The sequence below is a fragment of the Gouania willdenowi genome, chromosome 5, assembly GCF_900634775.1.
Source record: "Gouania willdenowi chromosome 5, fGouWil2.1, whole genome shotgun sequence".
Lineage (NCBI taxonomy): Eukaryota > Metazoa > Chordata > Actinopteri > Blenniiformes > Gobiesocidae > Gouania > Gouania willdenowi.
Window position 1 is genome coordinate 2,526,225 of NC_041048.1, and position 17,841 is coordinate 2,544,065.

Sequence of the window (17,841 nt, forward strand, 5' to 3'; positions counted from 1 at the left end):
CAAAAAACATTGAGAACCACTGATTTAGTGCCTCCTGAAGGGATTTAGTTCTATAGTTTTTATCGTTTACGATCATCTCCTGCCCGGTAAGACCAAGACTGAACCTTGTGTTTTCAGGTCATGTTCTGATCAAAAGATCAGTTTCATCATCAATATTATGATTATAATTTTTAAAAATAAACATGACAATATCCCATATTTTTAATGCTTTTGTTTTTTTATTTTCAAATTTCTCTCTTTCGAGTAGCCCCTGTAGTGCCATGGCGTCAGAAACACTGCTCTATATCAATGATCCAGATCACGGTATCATGATCATTCATACTTAAGAGACTTGGAATATGGTTTCCCTTCAACACAGTAGGATTTTGCAATGAATAATTTCATCTGACGAGTGATTGTGAATGAGCAGTGAAGAAATATACAATTGTATTTCTCTGATAAAATGCAGCGGCAAAGCAGGTTTTTACTTACTGTAGATACCACTAATGTACTTTTACCCAAGTAAAGAACGTGTGCCACTGACCTTACATTAAAATATTAATCAGCTTACACCTAATGAGCCCGAGAACATACCATTAAACCAGCACTGCAGCGTGACAACATATCCAGGATTAAAAAGCACAAATAGGCCTGACTCGAGCTATGGACACTGTTGAACACAGAGAGGATTTATTTTGACAAATCAAGCCATAGAGGAATTATGCCATTAGTGACCTGACTTTACAAAAGCTTTATTGTAAGAAACCAACATGAAGTCAAAGGCCTGTGAACAGTTATATTTGCTTACACTCACCGGCTGGGGGGGTTTAGAGTATGCTGAAACTATTTTTAATGAGATCCACGCTGGCAAACCAATGGTTCTCACTCAAAATCAAGAAATCCGAGATGGTCTCCATCCATATTGCCAATTTGGATAAAATATCGTGAATTGGGCTCGATGCAAGATTTAAATTGCAACTTTTAACCAATTTCTGTGATTTTTAAAATCCCATTTCACCACCTTTTCGGTCACTTTTAATCCATTTTATTTCTGATTAAAACAAGGATTTACATCTTTAGGATGACTATATACTATGGCCCAAATAACTAACTTCCTGGATATCAGTGGATATTATTCAGATGAATAAATAAATGTGGTTATCACAGATTCCTAGAACAATGGACCATCATTTTACTGACTTTATGGATGGACCCTAAAAAGCTCTCCCCTTTATTTCCCCTTACAGATGGCCCTGTTTCCATAGGACTGTTCCTCAATGTTCATGTCTGTTCAACCACCAAGGTTGAGAACCACTGTCATAAGGAACCATCGAGTTAAAGCTGTAAAATACTGGGACTTTGAATAAGAAATAATGAAGGACATACATTTTTATTGGGAGACTGAGGAAATATTTTAATATGCAGATACATTTTGACATAAATAATCAAATATTGCTGCATTTGGTCGGTCGTCTGCTCACAAATATGCTCAGTTTATTTGTTATAATATAACACAGAATTGTGTTTAGAGTTGCTGAGATATTTTTGCTAAATATCTGTCATCAATTTGAATTCAAAGCCAAAATTTTTGCACTTTATTTGTATTATTCTGTATGTGGATTGTTTCAAGATGGAAAGATGTGAAACAAATGTGATATTTCTACTTTTGAAGTACGGTGTTGAACTGCTGAAGTCAGCATCCAATAGGAACATTTCAAAATCCAAATAAAAAGACTGAGAGGGTGACTTCATAATTTATTTTTTTTCATCATCTAAAGCACGTTCAATCCCAATCACAAATGCATCTGCGTTGCTTTGCCTTAACGACAAAGTTTTATTTCACTCTTCATGTTCTCCACTTCACTCTTGGCCTGTTGGAGATCGTCTATTTTCTTCTCCAGCTCAGTGCTCGTCATCTTCTTCTTCCATTCTACAGTCATCTGAGACACAACAGTATCCAAGATGATTTGGACCTCACACAGTGTGATCTCCATCTGTTCCATTCCACTGTCGGCCTGTTGGACAGCTTTCTTTAAACAGAGGATCTCCTTATCTTTCTTCTCCAATTCAATGCTTGTTGTCTTCTCCCATTCAGCTTGCATCTGAGACACAGTGTCCTGATGGTGGTGGTTGAGCCTATGCACTTCATGCTCCATGTTCTCCACTCCACCTTCTGCCTGTTGGAGAGCTTTCTTTAAAGAGAGGATCTCCTCATCTTTCTTCTCAAGCTCAGTTCTCGTCTTCTTCTCCCATTCTGCTTCCATCTGACACACCATATCATCACGGACGCTTTTCAACTCACACACTTCGCTCTTCATGTTCTCCACTTCTCTCTTGGCCTGTTGGAGATCGCCCATTAAAGAGAGGATCTCCTCATCTTTCTTATCCAGCTCAGTGCTTGACGTCGTCTCCTTCTTCTTTGTCCTCCTCCTTCTGTTTCTTCTCCTTCCGCTTGTGGCGGCGAGCACCTTCATTTCATTGTTCTCCTTCACCAGAAGCTCAATTTTTTGTGTTTCTTCCTCCTTTCCCTCAATCAGAGTGAGATGTTGGTTGAGCCTACACACTTCACTCTTCATGTTCTCCACTTCACTCTTGGCCTGCTGGAGATCGTCTATTTTCTTCTCCAGCTCAGTGCTCGTCATCTTCTTCTGCCATTCTACAGTCATCTGAGACACAACAGTATCCAAGATGATTTGGACCTCACACAGTGTGATCTCTATCTGTTCCATTCCACTGTCGGCCTGTTCGACAGCTTTCTTAAAAGTGAGGATCTCCTTATCTTTCTTCCCCAATTCAGTGCTCATCTTCTGCTCCCATTCAGCTTGCATCTGAGACACAGTGTCCTGATGGTGGTGGTTGAGCCTATGCACTTCATGCTCCATGTTCTCCACTCCACTTTCTGCCTGTTGGAGAGCTTTCTTTAAAGAGCGGATTTCCTCATCTTTTCTCACGAGCTCGGTGCTCATCTTCTTCTCCCACGCTCTCATCTGAGACACAGTATCATTCAAGATGCTGTTGAACTCACATTGAATTTCTCTCAGTGAGCTGCTAGACCCGTTGTTCCTCTTTTCACTCTGACTGCAGACCCTCTGCCATCCAAGTCCATCTCCAACCACCTCATCCATGATCCTGATCTACTCTCCAAGCTTTCCTCTCTAAGAAGACTTCTATCAGTCCTTCGTGCAGTCAAGCAGAAAATTCAATACACACTCAATGTGTGCTGCTGGGTCCTTTCACAAGAATCTCTCCCTTTCCGTTAAATAAACAATGTGCTTTTATAAACTCAATGCAGTTTAACTTGTAATGAATGTCTCTGAGAACGATTATCAAAGTCACACTGAGCAGGCTCTGATGTTTTGGAACAGTTAGGACTCAAAGTACCTTTGATGTTTTAGAACACCTATTAGTCAAAGTACCTTTGATGTTTTAGAACACTTATTACTCAAAGTACCTTTGATGTTTTAGAACACTTATTACTCAAAGTACAGAATGTTCCAAATGTTCCACATGAACAGGGGGATAAAAGAAGAGATTAATTAGGACCGTACCATTCTATTTATTCATGTCAAACAGAAAAAGCTTGCGGTATGTGTGTTAATGATAGCGCAACTGACTCAGTATGTCAGTTCTACATTCGTCATGTCTAGTTAAAAGCATGTTTCTTTATGCACGTGTAACGTAGTGTTAGGATGGTTCATGTTTGAGCAGTAATTCATAGTGGTCAGTGTGTAGTGTTCAGTGTTGTGCTAGTTACTGAAAAAAGTAACTAGTTACCATTACTAGTTACTTCATTCACAAAGTAAGTCAGATACTATTTTGATTACTTACACAAAAAAGTAATGCGTTACTGGAAAAAGTAACTTTTGAGTTACTTAGAATTAAAGAATGTATTATTTATTTTGGGTAATTTGTGTCCATACAGCTTCATATCAGTGCTGTAATAATATAATAATCCACTGTTGATCAACTGCTATAAAACAACCATAAATGATGTGCATATAAAGCACAAAACAGCTTCTCCAAAATTAAAACAGTAATTTTTCAGCCTTAGCACAGTAATGTAATGTAAGCTGTGCATATTCCAGGTGCACATTCTGCTGTTGAAAATGCTTATAAAAATAAATGTGGAAAAACTAATTCACAGAAGTTTTCTCAGCTACACAATGCTAAACATATTAGGAAAAAAGAAAAAAGAAAAGAAAAAAAAAACATAGGCTAATGAGCTGCTGTTAGCAGTGACTCAGCAGTCGCGACAGGCTGCATATTTACAACAACATACCCTGCAATAGTTTGGCGTACCTGTTCCTGGATAACAGTCATAGTCCGTTAAAATCCAGCCGCAGCGTTAGCTTAGCTTCACTGATGCATCTTTTGGAGACAAAAATAATCAGTGTATTTCCACTCTGAGAAGCTTGTCCTGCTCTCGCATTGACTCGCCATGATTGGCGCACATGATGTAAACACAAACACACTGACAATGCTTCTTCTTCTACTGTTTTATTGTGTTTGGCACGGCATACCGCAAAAATATGTAGCGCCACTGTAAACAGGAAGTACACTGCTGCTAGCAAAGTAACGAACAAACGCACCATATTGTAATGACAACAGCGTTATTTCTTTAGAAAAATATTGCGTTACAGTACTAGTTACTGTCAAAAGTGATGTTGGGGCAGTAACGCGTTACCGCCCAACACTAGTAGTGTTGTTACTCAGGCTGCTATTCAGTTAAGCTAATAAAATGAGGCCGAGCTAACGTGGGCTATTTTTCTTTAAAATAGGTACAATTTTAAAGCTTTCTATTATGTCATGCCATAGAAATTAGTCGCAAGGGTTAATTTTGATACCAGTAGATTGTAATAACAGTCGTAATCAAGTGCGTTTTTAGAATAACGGTTTCACAGTTTACCCTGGGAAATATGAAAATATCGTTTGAGTTATTATTGTATTTGTGTGTCCATTAAAAAAGGATGGCATGGTTAGTCTTATTTAGCAGAGGTTCATCATAATGTAAATTAAAACTGTACACGTTTTAAATGTAGATTTGAAGGTTTTGTGTCGATTGTTACATAGAAATCATTCTCTGACCAAATTGTATGTGTTATTAATCCGTGTAAATCCCAAAACTGTGGGAAATGAAGGGTTAAAAAAACTGCTTAAGGTAAGATTGTATTAACATGAGTGTTACTTCAAAAACAAATCAAAATCACTGGACTGATGTGCTTCCTTGTTAAGGAGCAAGTGCTGCTAATGCAACACCACTTTTGCTCAAGTAAAAAAAGACTGTGAATAAACGAAATTGAAGTTTTGCATGTCAGCTTTTTTGTTCGATGTTAACTGTACTTGGAACCAGTTTGATAAATTGCGTACATAAATAAAAAAATAATAATAATTTGAAACATACCTTCACTTAAATGATTTTTCATCCGTGTTTTCCCAATTTAGAGCGATGCCTTTAAATAGGTGAATTGGTATGTCTTACTGGAAAACAACTTGAAAATAGTCTAAATGATGTGAATAAAAAATAGCAATAAAATAAAATGTAACCAATCGTTTTTGCCAATTTTAAGGCAATATTGACACTTTGAACTCTTTCTTTTTTCTTTTTTTTTAACCACTTTTTCTGTCCATTTTTGGTCTCTTTAAGATGGCGTATGATTGAGGTAGAAACATGATCTTTGTGGCAAAACATAGGTTTTTGGGGACATGGATTGTCTGTCTAACACATGTGTGTTAAACTGAAGTCTGAAGTTTGGTGTCAATTGAAATAATATTTGTTAGAGAAAATTGGTTTAATACGTTTTCTAATTTGGCCCAAGCGCCACGAGCTGGCGAAGGGCCTCTTGTAGTGAGGGAAGGGGCGGAGCCCATGCAAACTCCACTTGCCCGTCAGTGACCAGGGACCCCTGCCTTGTCGTAGGCATGCCCCCACGCTATCCAAAAATGTGTAGTTCATAGTACTCAAAAAGGAGGAAATGTTGTTATTGTGCTGGAATTTTATAATTTCTTTTTTTTATCCCTGTGTTGGAACCAACCCACCTACTTTTCACCCACTGAACCATTATGTTGTTTCAAAAAGAATTCAAACAAAATTCAATTGCGCACTTCCCTAATTTCGATTTTAATAATGCAAAAATTTGACGCGCTAGCGCCCCCAAGTACGCCAAAAATGCATTACAAGATAGGAATTGCCAAAAAAAAAAAAAAATGCATCTTAAAATCATGAAAATTAACACAGAAGTAGACCATGATAAGACCAGTAAAAACAAAAACAACCCACAGGAAGTCCAGAATCTTGAACTGAAAAATGCAAAATTGCTATTTTTGCTCACGTTGTATTTTAACGCATTTTCCCGAGGACATTTCACTGACGAGGTTCAAAATCATTAGAGATCATATAAAGACATGGGACACCGAAAGTGATCCATTGATTTTTGGTAACTTTTACAGCATTTGCAGGGCGGAGTCGCAAATTTTGGCCAAAAATGACAAAATATAAAATTTTTGGAAAATGCTCCCATTTGTAAATACAAACTACAATTTGCGTCAAATGTAAATCAGTTGTTAAACTCCCGGCCCTAAACCAGCTCAATGTGGAAAAAACAGACATTAACGCGTTAGCGCCCCCTACAGAGTGAAGAGAATTTAATATGGGGCAAATATCCTATTTTAACGCACTTCTCGGGTTATATTATGTCTTTGTATGAACTTGACGCAGCGCATTGAAGGCAGTCCAATGAAGGCGGCGCAGATTTCCAAAGGCGGTGCAATTTGACAAAGGCAGCGCGGCAAAGGCGGCGCAGATTGTCGAAGGAGGTGCAATATTATCACCGCTTGCGGTTTTATTTTTAATTTATAATTGGATCAAATGTAAAAACGTTTGGGGCTACATTTTGGTGAAAGGTCCTAATCTGAAGCATTTACTGTATGATTGATTTGTTTTGAATTTTCAGAAGTTTTGAACTTTGGAGGCGTCCTGTAGCGCCACCCTTAGGATGATTGGCCTGTTTTTGAGGAGGTGATGAAATGTGAGGATGGAACTGAACTTTTGTGCAAAATTTTGTGATGAAGTAGTAGTCAAAGTGGGGTGTGTGTGTGTGTGTGTGTGTGTGTGTGTGTGTGGCCAAACACTGTTTTTGTGAGGCACCGAGCACACGCTCGAAGCCACTAATTGTCTTGACCTTTTCAATCAAAGCCTTTTCTAACTGTATGAAAACCATAGCTGCAGTAGATTTATTCATGCACCTCCTAAGGTCTGGAAATGATCAAACTTGACAACGTGTAGCTGAGAGGCAGCGTCACTATCTCACACAACAACTTAACTCCTGTGCTTTCTTCTTTTCATTCATATTGATTCTTTCTAATCGCAGTGTTTCCTTCACAGTCTTAGTGCATCAGAAATCTAAAGTAGTAGCTAAAACTTGTTCTCAAGTAGGAGTGCTGTTACTGTAGATTAACATGACTCGAGTAAAATTAAAAAGTAGTTTCCAAATAGTTACTCGAGTAAGAGTATGTAAGTATTCAGTCTAAAAACGACTCAAGTACTGAGTAACTTTTATTTATTTTTTAATTTCGAAGTATAGTTCTACTGGGCAGAAATGTTATGTTTACCAAAGTAAATGTAACTGAGTAAATATAGCTCGTGACTACCCACCTCTGGTCATTTTATACATCAATTTACAACTTTTCAGCTTTAAGTTTGGTATGAAGTCGTTTTTGTTTGATAGTAGTCCAATGTGTGTGACTGCCCTCTATGGGTTGAAACATGGCTATTACAATCAAATATTCCTATTGGCTGAGATTGTAGTTTTGATGCTGTTTTACGTCACTGTTGGCCCCGCCCCTTCTATAAAAACTAGCACCTGTTGACTGACTGATGGTGGGGGGTGCAAGAAAGTGAGTCGGCAAGGGATCCTCCACTGTTGTTTTTTTTTATTTTTATTTAAATGTGTTCTTATTAGAAGATCTATGAAGCAGAGAAGAAGAGCTCTCCTCAGGGACATTTACTCTCCCTTAAACAGTGCGTGGCTAATGCTCTGGTGGCTAAAGTTAGCAAGTAATTACTGACTGTTGAATACGCACAAAAGTCTTTTTAAATGGGTATCCCTGAACAGTCTGTCATTTACTAACTTCAGCAACCAGAGCGTGTCAGCACACTGAGCTTTTCTTCTCTGCTTCATTGTCTACTTCCAAACCATAGAGTTGGAACTGTCGCCGACTGTGGTCATAGATTCTTTTTTGGGTTTTTATCTTCTTTCGGTAAACAAAAGAGTGTTACATTGACATCTTTAACTTTTCCTGATTATTTAGAGCAGTGTTTCTCAGATGGGGGTACGTGTACCCCTATGGGTATGCGATGCCACTGCAGGGGGTACTTGAGAGAGAGGATAGTTAGCAAATAATAGCATTACAAATATGGAGGTTTCAATTGTTTACTTTTAGTCAAAATGATAATCATACATAACAAAAACAAAAACACAATAAGTAAGAGAAAAATACAGATCACAATAAAATACACAAAAATAACAGAGAAACATACAAAACGACACCAAAAACACACACTGAAAGAGAATAATTTAAATACCAATACAAAGATGACAACAAAACCATTCAAAATAAGATAAAAACATACTGAATAATAAAAGACACAAAATGATGATCTTGATTAGAATATGAACTGAAAATGCAGGGATTGGTCAAACATCAGGAGGAAAATAATGACTGTAAATAATAAAAACTACAGAAATAAAAATATTCAGGAGGCACTAAATACTGTTTCATTCCACTTGTTCACAATATGAGATTATTTAAAACGTGTGTCATCACTCGTTAATTCCCTCACTATGCTCTGTAGTTGTTTTTCACAAAATTCTGAACAAATTTTGGTAGACAAAGAGGATAATTGAGCTAAAAAAGTTTGATCAACCAAAAGCAGCACAAATTGACAAATTGATCTAAAAATCAGGCTGAATGTTTCACTGCATTAAATGGTAAATGGACTTGATTTATATAGAGCTTTATCACCACTGAAACAGTCTCAAAGCACTTTACATATCAGCTCATTCACCCATTCACTCTCACAGTCACACACCAGTGGGACAGGACTGCCATGCAAGGCACTAGTCGACCACTGGGAGCAACTTAGGGTTCAATGTCTTGCCCAAGGACACGTCGACACATAGTCAGGTACTGGGATCGAATCCCCAACCTCTCGATCAGAAGACGACCCACTACCACCTGATCCACGGTCGCCCGTGGACATCCCATAGAAAACAATGGGATGTTTACAGGCAGTGGGGCCGTGATGGAGGAATACAGGCTCTAAAACTGTAAAGTAGTCCCATTTTTAAAAGTTAATCAAACCAAAGTGGTGCATAATATTGTGATTTTTAGGCATAGATCTTCTAATAAGGACATTTCAAAGGTTTAAGGCCACTTTTGTAAAAACGGTGGAGGATCTGCTCCAGGAGCTCCGCCCATAAAGAAAAAGTGACTGTTTATTTCACATTCTTGTATTCCTTCACAACCAAAGTCTTCCTCCATGTTTCCATTTCCTGTGAATGACGATCAAACCAACAGACATTGATTGCAAGTTAGGGTTTGTTTATTCGTCCCATTATAAGAGTTTGTTTTTGTAGCTGATGGATGAAAGAGATGAGCAGAAATGAGTGAGTATTAGAGGAGGAAATGGAAGAAAAGTAAATCAGAGGTTTTCATACAGCTATTGGAGCTGCTACATGAAAACATGTCATTATTATTTCAGCGTTTCATCCACTTATGGAAACACATGTTGAATGCAAAGTGTTTCATAAGTTTACAGCAAGTCGTTGCGGTAAATACATGCAGTGCTTGAATAAAATGGACACACACACACACGCACACACACACACACACACACACACACACGCACACACACGCACACACACGCACACACACGCACACACACGCACACACACGCACACACACACACACACACACACAAAGAGCATCCCTGCAGACCTCCCACAGCTGCTCTTTAGTTGGGTTGACAGCCTTGAGATAAATCACTCGTCGGAGCAGAGAACAAGCGTGTTGGCTGTTCTTTCAATTTTTTTAATGAGAACATGAGCTTTACCAATTTTACTGAGCTTCGTTCAAAATGCCCCCCCTTTACCCCCCCTCGGGGAAGACGGAATCCCGCTGCTTAAAAAGTTGTGTCGGATCTTTCGTCTTGCCTTAAAAAAAATCAGTCATGAAATCACGACTCTTGTTTACACGTTGGACTTTTTTGCTAAAAGAAACCTCTTGATCCAGTCGCCACGGAAGTTCCTCATTAGTTAAGACGAAGCGATCAATGGATTCTAGTTGGTAAATAAATGCCAATCAATTAATCAATCACCTGGGGCTCAATTGGGCGGGAAAACAGGAGAGTTTAACAAGTTGATTTAGCTTGGTTTGCTTTCACACTGCATGAGGTTATCCCTTTGTTTCACTTATTGTTTTGATAATGTCCCCAGGGCCGTCCCTGACCAATTTGGGGCCCAAAACAAGTTCGGATACTGGGGCCCCCAACTCTCCCCATCCCTAATGTCCCTAATCATTAGTTATCTTGACAACCCTTATTAGTACTGAAAAGTTAAAGACTTAAAACCTCTAAGTTTCAATCAGAGACAGAAGGAGCCTTCAGACCAGACATGGGAAGGTTTTGTTTGGCCCCCAAATTAAACACACAAAATTATTCCAAAAACACATAGATTGATGATACACAAAATACAAATGCACACAAAAAACTGCAAAAATACACTCTAAAAAACATGCTAAATTACAAAAACAAAAATACAGAAAAGGACTACATAAACCCTCCTGTTATCCCTGGGGTCAGTTTGACCCCATTCAATGTTTATCATTAAAAAATTATAGTTGACTTTGTTTTCTTTGCTTTATATTTCCTGACTTCTCCTAATTTGATGGGTACAATTAATTAAGCATCAAATAATCATGACATGCTGAAAACATATCGCTTTGGAGGAGCAAATCTAAATGCTTGCATGGCCCTTTATCCACATAATCATCCTTGTGCTCTGTGTATTCTAATCCGAGCTCGCTCTCTCTAGAAAATGTCCTCTATTGAAAAATGTACTGCCAATGAGGTTTTGGGACAGCTCTTTCACAGTGAAAGTGGCGTAGAGGAGGATGTCTCTGAAACTTTATGGTGAATATCCCCAAATATGTTACAAAAAAAGGAAATAAATCACCAACATCAATTACTATGGTTAATTGTGTGAGAGTCATGAATGTGCACCCCTTGATTTTCAAGATGCACCAACTGTAAAACTGAAAGTTTGACCTGATGGTGGCGCTAGAGAACAGGTAAATGTTTCATTATCAAAGGCTTATTTATGTATTCAACAAATAAACAATATCCCTGTGGTCAGCATGTCAGTCTATATTCAATAAATTAATATCTTTTATTTTCTTTTTGTATTATCTAATGAATCACATTTAGACATTTATTGTGTTGCAGCATCATCACTATAGAAGATGTTGAAGTGAACTTCAACAGAAAAAAATGAGTAATTAGCGAGTATATCTTCTTAGTTTAATATTTCTGAGCGATGTTAATGATTAAATAGTCTTTCATTGTTCTCCATTTACATTCTCTTCATCCACAAATCCTTGTTTTCTTTCTCATTCCCGACATTTTATTCACACATCGATCAAACGTAATCTCCGTTTTACTAACATTCAGCCTGAATACGTTCATTGTTGTTTCTACGTCAGCTTTTATTCTCCACTTCTTTCACTATTTCTTCTTTTCTCACTCTTGTGCTTTTTAGTTCCTCTAAAAACCCTTTTAGACTCTTACACCGCTATTATACAGATTATAAAGACTTCAATGTGAATCAGCCAATTAACCACACGCACACACACACGCGCACACACAGGTGCTAATGCGATGCTAGCTAACAAGCATCAGCCGCTAACAAGAAGGAAAGCGCTGACGATCCGCTAATCTGGAACGAAGGATACGCACACGCACGGACACACAAACACACACACACACAGTCCAGGTTTTGATTTTTTTTAGTCATTGAAGACTCACGTTGGCTGTGACGCTGTGATTGGGAATGAGAGAAGAAGAAGAAGAAGAAGAAGAAGAAGAAGAAGAAGAAGAAGAAAGAAGAAAAGAAGAAGAAGAAGAAGAAGAGAAGAAGAAGAAAAGAAGAAGAAGAAGAAGAAGAGAGAAGAAGAAGAAGAAGAAGAAGAAGAAGAAGAAGAAGAAGAAGAAAGAAGAGAAGAAGAAGAAGAAGAAGAAGAAAGAAGAAAAGAAGAAGAAGAAGAAGAATAGATCAAGCACATTTGCAAATCAGTTGGTGTTTGTTTTTAAACAACTTTCAAATGAGTCTGATTAAGATGAAGTGGTTCAGTATTTGAGACTTGATCGCAAAGCGCTTTCAGAAATGTCTTTCAAAGGATTTGAAGGCTGACATGTTTTTATTTGTTATTTCCCAGCGTGTATGTGTTTGTTTTCTCATTCAATGTTTGATACCTTAAGGAAAATAAAGGTGGAGAAAATTCATATGTAGCATTTATCATTTTTCCACCATTATTGTCAATTGGGGGGGGGGGGGGGGGACAGAGACATTTTTTTCCCTAATTTTGGTTCTGTACAATTTAAAATGAAACAACTCAGATGCAGTTGAAGTGCAGACTCATTCAGTGGGTTGAACAAAGAGAATCTGAGAAACTACAGCTTTTTTCAGGGGCCCAAAAGTAGTTGGACAAACTAAATAACTGAAAATAAAATGTTCTTTTCGATAACTTTGATGGCAATTACTGTCTAAAGTCTAGTTTTAACTACACACATTAATAATTAAACAAGTACATCAAACCCAATAAACATTCTTTCAAATATCTATTAAACAATACACAAATTGCCCAACTTTACACATAAAAAGAAAGAAATGCATTCAACTTAAGTTTCCATGCTAAACAATGTTAAAGTCCAAGTTTCCCGGTTACATTTGAATGCACCGTCCAAGCAACAGAAGTTTCTATAAAGCCGTGGCTGTAAATTGAGGCTCTTACCATGAGATGTTCATCCATATATGTAGAGTGTGACATCACAGTTCTGTCCCATTGAGGGTAAAGAACTATGTCCTCTGCCATTGACCCAGTTCACCCACAGTAACAGGTTAGGGTCATTCAAGAATCAGGTGTGCACACTCACAAGTGGGAGGGGCTTCCACCTGGAAGCAGCTCACAGGCTCTTATTTCTGTGTTAAAAGTGTTCAACCTAATCAATCCATGAACCCTTCGTTCTTTGATTATTTGGTTTCAAAACCAAATTAAAAAGTAGGAAAAAAGGTTGTTTTTTTAGTTTCATTCATTTAAAACCAGAAACAGGAAAACGCTAAAACTAAATACGAAAAAAACGGTGTAGTTTTGATTGGTTTTAAAATCAAAATAACATTATATTAATCCTTGTACCCTTCGTTCTTTGGTTAATCCATTTTAAAACCAAATCAAAAGAACAAATAAACATAATGGTTATTTTGTTTTACTGTTTTAGCTCATAAAAAGCTGCTTAGCTTATATTTATTTTATAAATACCGCTAACAGCAGCTATCAACACACACTAAATTTGATCACAAGAAACAAGGAGCACCAGTAGAGTCATTACACCACCTCTGGTTCCTTTATTCACATATCATGTGTGGATTTTTTGTAACATCCATTTTTTTTGCTTTGATTTATTTATGTATTAATAACATTTTAAATGACCAGTAATGTGACTTATGCGTTGCTCCTTTTTTGTCCGGGAGCAAAACTCCGCCCAGTCGCCAGATTATCTGGATACTATTTGGACTCTAACACTGTTGGTAAAGTTGGCAGATATTCACAGATTCAGACTTCCAGCATCAATAACTCTTTAACTAAACATCATCGACACATAAATGACACCTCTGTCATCAGTGTGAGGTGGACAACATGATACAAGATCATTTTTATCAAACGTAGCAGAATAAAAGTCCGTCTGTGGGTCCTCTCTGTGTGGTGAGATTAAAACATGAAGCTCTCGTCCATAGTTTCTCCGTAAATATCCAAATATCACACAAACAGAAGATTTCATTTTGAAACAGAAAAACACAACTTGTTTGGTTTTTCTATATTTCTGTTTTGGTTTTAACACTGAATAACCAATGAATGAAGGTTACACGGATTTATATTGTTTTGTTTGTTTGTCTTTTTTAAAAAGCGCAGTAGATTCTATATCTATACTGTGACGACCATTGCAAACACTTTTAATGGAGAATAGGAGCGCTACGTCAACTCCATAAACCTCTTTGTAGTGATTAAGGAGTCATTTACTCGCCATAATTCCTTTGCTTTCAGAAAGTGACATTTCTCAGATAAAACACATTTTTGCAGAAGTACGTCAATTAATTTAATGCATTCCTTGAGATGTGTTCAAAGTCCCTGGGAAATTGCACTGAAATCATTTAAAGTTTTTTTTTTTGCACTATATAAACCATTTAAAGTTGTTTTGGGTTTTTTTAGATACAGTTACAGGTTCTGCTTGAGCTGAAATAGAGAATTAAAAAATATCTTGGCACAGTAAAAATAGTTTACTTCACGATTACTTACAGTTAGTTACTTTTCTCCCTATCTGACTGTGTGTGTGTGTCCGTGTGTGTGTGTGTGTGTGTGTGTGTGTGTGTGTGTGTGTGTGTGGGTGTGTGTGTGTGTGTGTGTGTGTGTGTGTGTGTGTGTGTGTGTGTGTGTGTGTGTGTGCCTGGTAATAAAGTGTATTTCTGCACGTGCGATAGGTAGCCTAGCATAGTATAGGTGGTTGTGGTTGTGTCAGGTTCAAACCCCCCCACTCATATCTCCCCAATGCAGCTGGATGGAACACAGATTGGAAGAGACCTATAAATACTCCCTCTGTGACACACACACACACACACACACACCGTAAATACACCTTGATGCTGAGCTGCAGCTCACAACGCTCTGCCAAACACGATTAAACAGAAAATAAATCAGAACCGCAGTGGGCCGTACACACACACACACACACACACACACACCTCTAAATACTCAAACTCATCAATGAAAAATAAAACTCAAAATAACGATTAACTGGTACCACATTTAACACCTAAAGGCCTAAAATGATTTAAATTCCAGTGTTGTGTAAAATGTGTCGTCAGGTGACACGACTCAGCTCATCCTAATCATGAGTTGCAAATACATTAGTAAAATAGTAAATTCATGTTGTGTTTATTTGTGTGTGTGTATCAGAGATTTGTGTTAAGAAGAGCCAAATGTGTCAATATTACAAGAAAAATAAATAAATGTTGACATTGTTACACAAAAAGACATGTTATGGTCATAAAAATGTAATTGTGAACATGGAATACTATGTATTGCTCACAAAATACTAATTTGTAGCCACGAAAAAAGTACAATGTGTGCGAGAAATAGTAAATACTAATAGGAATATTAACTATATTATTAATTTAGGCTGGAAATGAGCTACAAAGACGTTCTGAAAAGCCTGACTCTGAAAGGAACCATTGGAACCATTATTACCAAGAGGCACGTGGTAAGATAATCGAGAACCAGGAAGCTTTAATGGGCGGAGTTATGGATTTCACATGCACCTTATACCTATTTAATGAACACAAATTCATATTTTGGGAGTTCGTTGTGGCTAATTGTTGATTTTCTTTTTTTTGACTGTGTCATGTGTGGAGCTCTGTACACTAACGTATTATTTTCCACATAAATGTAAAAACACATAAAAAAATGTCCTAAATATTTTTCTATGAATATATTTATATACTAATATATACTATAGCATTTCTTGTACTAATTTCATATATATATATATATATATTAATATATTCAGAAGTTCATCTACTTGTAGTTTCCCACACAAATTAAATTATAATATATGACATTTTTTAATGTTTTTTTTTTTTTTTTATTTGATTATATTTACATATTCATATTCCTATACTTTTTTCCACATAAATGTAACATTTCCATTGTAAAAATGCTCAATCTGTCAGGTTCTCCACTGTAGTGATTGGTCAGACACTGTAAGCTCCACCCCTTTCATGTGACTGCGCACGTCCCCAGGCTGAAAACACTTTAAATTAGCGTGTTGTTATCTACCGTCATAAGACAGCTCCTGTCTGACAGAGAATGTTTGGTTAGGTTAAGCTCGCTAATGGAGATTAATCCAGGATATAATTATAGATTTGTAGAATATGGCCAAGAAGATGACAAACAACCACTTAAAGTCCAACCGGAGCAGACGTTGAAGGTCATATTCCACGCACACGTATACAAGCACTCAATGACTCCTAAACTGGGAGAACATGAGTCCCATGATCAGTGTTGGATGCAGAAATAAAAAGAAAAGCAGAATGTCAGAGATAAGCTTTAACTCACACCTGCCAACAAACTTTTCAAACACTGGAAATGGAATAAAATGACGTATAGTCTGAACAATAGTGACGCTCTTTAGGTTCTGTGTGTTTGTTGCTCATTTAAAACAACACAGTGTTTACTGGTGGGACGGCTTTCACCTCATTAGCCTGTGCTGGGCTGATTAGCGTTAGCCTCTTAGCCTCAGGAACACAGTAATTACATCATAATCACCACTTATTTTAATATTAAAAGAGCAGCGGGTGTGTATGTGCAGACAAAAGGTCAGATATTAGCTGAGAGGATGGAGAATATACCAGTGTGTGTGTTTGTGCGTGCGTGCGTGTGTGTGTGTGCGTGTGTGTGTGTGTGTGTGTGTGTGTGTGTGTGTGTGTGTGTGCCAAAATATGATTACATGTGTTTTAATTACAGTTTCGCAACTTTGTATTTAACTAAAAGCTGTGAAAGTCAATAAAATTATGTTTAAAGGTAAAATATGTTTAAAAAAAAGTCCAAGATTAAAACGACACAAAACAATAATAATAATAATAATAATAATAATAATAATAATAATAATAATAATAATAATAATAATGACATTTTCCTTAAACAAGGTTACATTTGTCAAAAAACAGTTCAACATTTTAATGCAAAACTAGGAAACCATGTTACAGTTTCATGTACAGTTCTACATATGTAGTTAACAGTTAAAATATGTTTCATATCAAGCTTTCCCACAGTATACCATTTATAAAATATTAAAACCTATATGTTCATTGATTAGGTAGCCTATTTCCAATAGATATGAAATAAATAGATGATAGATATTACTTTTCAGTGTGTTTTACAGCTGATTTAGGACCGTTATCATAAGAGATGCTAACAGAAAGCTAACACAAGAGAAAGGTTAACTTTTATGAGCTTATTTATTTCAGGGTCAATAATTGTGATAAATTGTAATTGAACTTTAGAAATTGAGAATTTAATTGTAATTGATTATCTGAGGATAAAAAATATTTGTGATTTAATTATAACTGGAAAAAATGCTGGTAACTGAATTGTAATTGAACATGGGTAATTAAAAACCTCAACCCTGCTATTGGCTGAGATTAGATCAGTGACATCACTCATTTTCACTGTTGGCCCCGCCCCCTCATATAAAAGATGGGAGGAGGAACTTGGTTTCTTCAGTGACCATTGGTTAACAGCTCAATGTGGAACTGTGCAGCGCTGTGGAGGCGGAGCTACTGTGACTGGGCGTGTCTTAACTACTCAAGGAGCCACGCCCATAATGAAGGCATCTTTTAAATGTCCCCCTAGTGGCAAATCGATGAAAACCTGGGGATAGACTTACCTTTTAAAGCAATAATTAGCTAAATAATGGCAGTTATAAACATGTAGAAATATTAGGTTACATTGAAACTTAACCAGATTTATCAAGATATA

General features: G+C 37.1%; 1 protein-coding gene across 1 annotated transcript; it reads right to left on the reverse strand.

The window, feature by feature from the left end:
* Nucleotides 1-1,210: 1,210 nt before the first annotated feature.
* Nucleotides 1,211-3,104, reverse strand: LOC114462899 (peroxisomal and mitochondrial division factor 1-like). Its single transcript, XM_028445988.1, has 2 exons — nt 1,958-3,104; nt 1,211-1,266 (listed from the first exon to the last, which is right to left on the reverse strand). Exons 1-2 carry the CDS (start codon nt 3,102-3,104, stop codon nt 1,211-1,213), a joined length of 1,203 nt encoding a protein of 400 aa, XP_028301789.1.
* Nucleotides 3,105-17,841: the final 14,737 nt, after the last annotated feature.

What these genes read in the sequence shown, in the direction of transcription:
- LOC114462899 (XM_028445988.1), bottom strand. Translation starts at nt 3,104, where the DNA reads ATGGATGAGGTGGTTGGAGATGGACTTGGATGGCAGAGGGTCTGCAGT. An exon ending in ACAGATGGAGATCACACTGT is followed by an intron (nt 1,267 to 1,957) that starts GTGAGGTCCAAA and finishes GTGGTTGAACAG; the next exon opens with ACATGAACATTGAGGAACAG.